Source organism: Penaeus vannamei, chromosome 28, assembly GCF_042767895.1.
Source record: "Penaeus vannamei isolate JL-2024 chromosome 28, ASM4276789v1, whole genome shotgun sequence".
Lineage (NCBI taxonomy): Eukaryota > Metazoa > Arthropoda > Malacostraca > Decapoda > Penaeidae > Penaeus > Penaeus vannamei.
The window spans coordinates 12,188,419-12,195,184 of NC_091576.1; the positions used below are offsets into that span (position 1 = coordinate 12,188,419).

The 6,766-nt window shown below is 33.4% G+C and overlaps 1 protein-coding gene across 2 annotated transcripts in view; it reads right to left on the reverse strand.

The window, feature by feature from the left end:
- Nucleotides 1-2,880: 2,880 nt before the first annotated feature.
- The window catches only part of Art8 (Arginine methyltransferase 8), a 4,661-nt gene continuing 775 nt past the window's right edge, over nucleotides 2,881-6,766 (reverse strand). The window contains exons 1-4 of one of the 2 annotated variants that reach the window (XM_027376453.2): nucleotides 6,352-6,766; nucleotides 4,923-5,059; nucleotides 4,300-4,414; nucleotides 2,881-4,125 (exon numbers count right to left, since the gene is read on the reverse strand). The exon at nucleotides 6,352-6,766 is cut by the window's right edge and continues 682 nt beyond it. In XM_027376453.2, the coding sequence (XP_027232254.1) occupies nucleotides 2,972-4,125; nucleotides 4,300-4,414; nucleotides 4,923-5,051 (1,398 nt within the window). In that variant the 5' untranslated portion in view covers nucleotides 5,052-5,059; nucleotides 6,352-6,766 and the 3' untranslated portion in view covers nucleotides 2,881-2,971. The remainder of the gene's footprint in view (nucleotides 4,126-4,299; nucleotides 4,415-4,922; nucleotides 5,060-6,351) is intronic. The other variant, XM_027376452.2, reaches the window with a different exon arrangement.

Consider the following 6,766-nt stretch of genomic DNA (forward strand, 5'->3'; position numbering starts at 1 on the left):
CCATTCTGATTTCATGTCTGACTAGAACTATCTATTATTATAATCAGAAGCCATTTTTGAGAAGTTGACCTTACTTTTTTTTGGTGAACATTTTTCGAAGGTGACTATTTAAACACCCTCATAGGAGATTTTGAAAATATGTCACTTTTACAAGAACCACATGAAAATATTGCAAACCCTTATGGCAGCATGTGATAGAACTATTATTCAGCTACAAAATGAGCCATAATACGTTCAAATCGGACTGAAAATACGTGTGATATGAGTAAAAATGTGAAGGAGCTAATATTCGCGATCTTTTTCCTATTTATTATTTATACATTTTGCAAGACAAATCACGTGCGAAATACTTGTTATTGATATAATTATCTATTATTTACCTATTATTATTGTTCTAATGGGGTTTTACAACGTATAATATTGGTTGAAAGTATAACTTTTCTCCAGTCGTACGAGAATCATATTGTCCTTTTTCTCGGCGCGGCCGGGCCGTCAAAGGGGGATGACTCACGCTCTTTACCTAAGGAGAGAAAGAGTGCACAACTCTACGGGGCCGCGTAGCCATTTTCACTCAGACACGTGAAAGTCGAAAAACGAGTACATTGCGGTGTAAAAATATGTATATAAGGTATACAAGCACATATAGATAATTTTCGTGTACCCTATGAAATTTCGTTTATTTATAATGTTACTTCCGTTTGTTTCTTTGTTAATTGTTTATGGTGTTTTTTTGTTTGTTTTCTATTATTTCCAAAAGTTATGAACACATTTTAATGAGATTTTAACCGAAGGTGTGTTTTAACCTAACTTAGACACTTAGCCTAATTAATATTCCATAAAATTTTGGTGGTCCGGAACATTTGGCAAACTACCCCCCGTGGGGGGGCGAGGTTTGCATTTTCGAAATGTTTTGCTCATAGATCAAACAAACTATGTATGATGAAAACATAAGGAAAATAAAGTACACCATATGAAAGACATATGTTTAGTTATTGTATGGAAAATTTCTTCATTATCGTTTTTTGGACGCTTGCCGGATTTTTTTAATTATTCCGAAAAAAAGAAGGTTGGTCTCATCTTACGTGAAATTTGATAAGCTTTCAGGAAATAATCTTATTTTTTTATTATCTCTAATCATTGCATCACAATTGCCGATTTTCTAAGGTAACGTGAAAAAATATATATTTCAGTCGACATCGAAAATGGCTGCTACCACCTAAAAAATAACGGTCAGGCCTTGAAATTTTCAGGGGAGAACCGGGGCCTAGAAACTCTAAGAAAATGCATTTAACTCAATTTCAGCAAGATGGGCGAAAATTGCCCCCTCCCCCCCCCCCCCAAAAAAAAAAAAAAAAAAAACACACACACACACACACAGACGATCCCCTTAAGTCCCAAACACGTGGGTTATGTAACCTGATTGACCTCACAGGCAAACCTATTCCTTCTCAGCCTCATCCCTCCCTCCATGCATGTACCTGAATTGTCTCCATCTCCCTGAAAAACTGCCATGATAAGGATTGGTCAGATTGTTGAGGACTTACTAACCTGCCTCGTGGCCTGTGATACAGTATCATTACAATGCTACTATTATCTCTAGAGGCCGCAGTAAGTCCTCCATCAAAATTGCCAAGATTACTTTCCATGACCTTCCTCTTCATGTTTATATTGGCAGAGAAAACCCCTCTATCCAACCATCTCAACCTCCACCCCATCAGTGTCAGAATCCTGAACTGTTATATGACTTTTGACACTTAGTACACTTAATCATCAACTAACCCTCCTCTTTACCCTTTTCATTAATAGATCTTTCTTTAATACTATATGACATTTGATATCTAGCACATTTATTTTGCTTTGTAACAATTAACCATTTACCATTGCATATAAAGCACATTGCAGTTTTCACGAAAATCAAACTGTTGGAACCTTGTCATTACATCATTTATATAGGAAGAGTGCTGGTAAGATTATATACTTAATTTTTTTTTGATAAAATCAGCTATAAAAAGAGGAAAGTAAATCATCTGGTTTCTAAAAAAATATCAATAATGAATTTTCTTCAGTCAAAATTGGGTTATTTGTTGGAATCATTAAATTAATTCTTTTCAAATGTATAAGACAATGAAAATTTTTCATTTTATTGTTTTAATAATTTTTAAAGTGTGTTTCAAGTGAGAGAAAAAAATATATATATTAAAAGTATTTTTGCTTGAGTATCTTTTTGAAAAAAGCAACTATGGTTTCTAATATTTTCAGTAATCATATTTAGATGTTTTCCATCCAAAAACAGATAATTGCAGTAATTATTCTCACATTTATTTCCATACCTGTTTATTATCTTTTATTGTGTTCTATGCCATGAATGTGGCCATTTTCCTTCTTTTCTTGGCATAATATTTTTTCATTCATGGCTTCCCTTATTTTTGTATGGTACTACAATAGAGGCTTATAGGCTGTTTCTGCCCTCTTCATAAAGGGTAGGAATTGAGTTGGCTGGCTGGCACAGATAACAAACAATAGTTCACAACTTTCAAAAGTTAATTCATTTTGCTATTCACCTTACTTCTTTAGTGTTACTAATGTTGTATCAAGTTACTTTAAAAAAGAAAAAAAATGGCTTGATCTGGTATTGCAAGTAAGAGTTATATACATATATAAAAAAAGGGGAAATGTTGTTTGTAATAGTTTGTTAGGTTGATGAGTAGACATTTAGAAGGTATAAAGTGCTAAATTCTTTATATGTATTCAGAAAAGTAAAATAGTTGTCTTTCTTTTATTACATGCCAAAATTGCAATTTTTGGAAATGAAAAAAAAAAATATTTATTAAACATTAAACATTTTAAGCTATATAACAAAATGGTTACAAAAAGGCTATATAACATTAATATGTTTAATGATGACTTTTGATATATGTTGCACAAACATGTATAATCACTATCACACAGTGGCTCAACTGGTCAACCTGGGCTACGTGCAGTCTATAACATCATTGTCTTCTTCACCCATTTCATCATTTTCAATCATCTTTGCAATTATAACACATCTTGGCATGGGGCACAAACAGGGGACAGGGTGTTCTTCTATTTCTGGGTCAAGCATCTCCACTGTCATTGTGTAGTGCCGCACATTGTCATCACTTTGGGCAAACAATATCTTCCAACCCACCACTTCATCTTTCTCTACCAAATTCTCAAACTCTAGTTGTGTGGTTGAGACTACAGTGTCCTGTACCTCTCTCTTATCTTCTTTACTGTCATCCTTGATGGAATTCTTGGTTTGTATTTGATCACTTTGTTGTGGTTCATGATTTTCAGATTTTTCAGCTGAGCTTTTTTCAACTTCAACATCACTGGTTTCAAGAGTACCATCCTGACAGCTTAACTCTATCTCTTGGCCTGTTTTTGCTGAGCCATATCCCAGAACAACCACAGTTTGCTTCCAGTGTGTTGGGGTGCTTATGGGTGAAGTTGAAAGTGTGATTAGTGTTCCCAAGTTTTCCCCTTCCTCACTATACCAGTATCCATCAAAGTCACACTCAAACCACAGACAGAGACCCTGGTAAGATCCAGACTTTGTGATGCCAACAAAAGTAGTTTCAGAAAACAGCTTTACCTCTTCTTCAGTTACCCATCTCAGGTTGAACTTCTTAATACATGTTGGTTCAGCTAACAGGTCTGATTCAGGAATAAGGCAGACTTCAGGTTTTATCATTTTGGATCTGAGAGCAAACTGTTTGACAGCAGACATGTTGAATCCATAGACATTATCCCAGTAATTTATTTGTTCTTTATAAAGAGATTGTAATGAACATGGACATGCAAATATTCTTGCTTCTGAAGGAAATACTGTGCCTTCATCTGAAAGGAACATATTTCTGGCCTTTATAACTGAATTAAGCATGGATTCATGTAATAAGTAAAAGCCCATCCATTCAGACACAATTATGTCAACTTTTTCATCTTCTGGAAGTGATATGTCTTCCACTCTTGAATGGAACACTTGAATAACATCACCAAATCCATTATCTTCTGCAACTTTTTGAATAACTTCTGCCATGCCACTGGCTTCTACAGCATACACTTTTTTGGCTCCAGCAGATGCCATAAACAAAGATAAAATCCCTGAAATAAAAATTACATTAGGTCTTCCCTGAGCAGTTTTAAATAACATGCTTGTCTAATGTCTACTTTTGCTTCTGTCTCTACCATGTTTACTCCTTTACTAATTCTTACCCTATACTTACTAATTTTGACATAAATGCAGCATTCAGATATATTCTAAAAGAAAATACTTGCCTGTCCCTGCTCCAACATCCATGGCAATTTTGTCTTTGAATAAATGTTTGTTTTTGGTAATTGCATCATAATAGGCTGTTGTTCGAGGTTTGTCGCTGACCATTAGTCTATGAATCTGAAAAAAAAATTAAGCTATATATTGCTCAAACCAACTAATACTTTTAACTGACCATGCAATTACAAATAGTTTCAATTATACATTTGCATTTGTCAGGTATGTACACTTTACCAAGTGATTTATTTCATTTTGTCTACATGGCTTATAACCCAGGCTTCAGTTACCAGGCATACATGCTCTCATGTATACCCCATTCCTTATTTTTTTATTCTTATTTCTAATATTATTATTGTTATTATTTACAATATTATTTTTTGAAACAATCAAGGAATAGGATAAACAGGCGAGATCAGGTAGGCCTACTAATTGATTCCTTGGTGATAAGTACTTGTGGAGCCCTCTGCATGTAAATAAAAACACCAAACTAAAACAATGGACATCACATATGATGCCAAAATATACATGACATCATAATATCTACATGTAAAGGAATATTATTCATCAATTATCTCACTCCAAGCTCAAAAAAAAAAAAAAAAAAAAAAAAAAAAAAAAAAAATCTTACCTCTACATCTTCATAACTCTTAAAGTATTCTTGTGAGTCTTCAGTGAGAGGTGAGGGGTCAATTGTCCCCATACTTGCTTCACTGAGGTCTGAGGCTTTACTTGTATCTGCAATGTCACCGTCCTGCATGGCTGGACCTGTCATGTGTATATAAATAAGACCATTTCCCTATAAATTTCTCACTCATCATAACAATTTACATTAACAATACAAGTTCTGTGAACCTACTTATGAAATCAAACTAACCATATTCAAAGGATATTCTACCTATATTGCATGTCCTGTGCTGATTTCAGCAAATATTTCCTTTTCAAAGCTTGGACACATTATAAATTATGACTATTTTATAGAATAGAATTTCACACATTCCCCAATTTTAATGGGCTTTATTCAAATGGAAAACTGATAAAATAAATGCCACTTTATATATATTCTTGTTTTAAGCAAATATTAAACTAAGTTACTTATTTTACCCAAGTTTTGGAAATAACTGAACTCTCTTGGCTTCACAGAATCAAACATTTCAATTTGCAAATTTAAGCACAATAACTTATCTATGATTCTTTATGCACCATAACAGAAAATTCACCCGAGCTTTTAAAAACAGATTCTTCCCTTGTTACTATGGCACCCTTGTTTCATCCATTTATTGCTATACATGCTCAATAACCTATAAATTTTATCCATAATTAGACAGAGTTATGAATTCAAGGAATTCAAGAAATATAATCAGTAATACCAAATATTACATTATAATAAATTGTGTCACTGAACAATGCTCGTTCAACTGTAATTATATGTCTCCTCAAAACCAATCTAGTGTCCAGTGAGCACTTTCTAGCCTTTGCAGCTAATTCTGAGGTTCAAATAACATTGGTAAGTAATATCAATGATCAACCTGTGAGGTAGGGTATAGGTTCCAAGCTCCCTCATCTTCCTGCTATGTAAGTCAGCTGAACCAGGTCACATGTAAAGTCAAAGATAATTTACTCAGGACTGCCTTTTGAAAATAAAATATATTTTTGCTGAGAGTTTGTCATTTTTAAGCATTATGACACTGACATAGCATTCAAAGAAAGGGGAAAAGTTCATGGTTTGTTGTGATCAGCTAATCATGCCTATGAGCACCACTGAGACAATCCCACATCAGGTACACTAACAAAATTGGTCTATGACATTGGATCTATAATGCAGCTGAAGATCTACATTCCTAGCTATGTTTTTTACATCATAATACACCTGATATTTCAAAAGTATATAAATACATATTTGTTTTATTGTTGACCAAAAAATAGAATGAATGAATTTTATTATGACTTATGATTAACGATATTATAGTTTTGTTAAATAAAATCATCAATTAATATGCATTTAACAACTATTCATATGTCATGTTACATTTCAACAAGCTAATCACAATGATTATTACCTGGCTTACTGTTTCAAGAAAGTCCTTGTTTTATTTTTGGTGGCCAGAAACTTCAGAGACCATAGTCATATCTTACTGCTACCATTAGCCGAGATGTTACTTATACAATTATCTAACTTTATATGTAATGACATCTATGAAAAAGTTCAACTTGGTCACTATTCTGAATAGTTACTTTCCATCAAATATGCTGTTTATCTTATCACAGAGTATCATTACTGATATCACATATAGTTTTGCTGGTGTAATTATAGTTTACCTAATCATTCATTACAGACACAGTATATGGGAACAATACATCATCTACCAAACTAGAGCAACATTTCCTCTAAGACTAGTATTCAAAGCAGAAGAACGGAAAATTTGAAATCACATAAATTTGTTGTGATGCCGACCAAATGCCAAGTCAAATTTT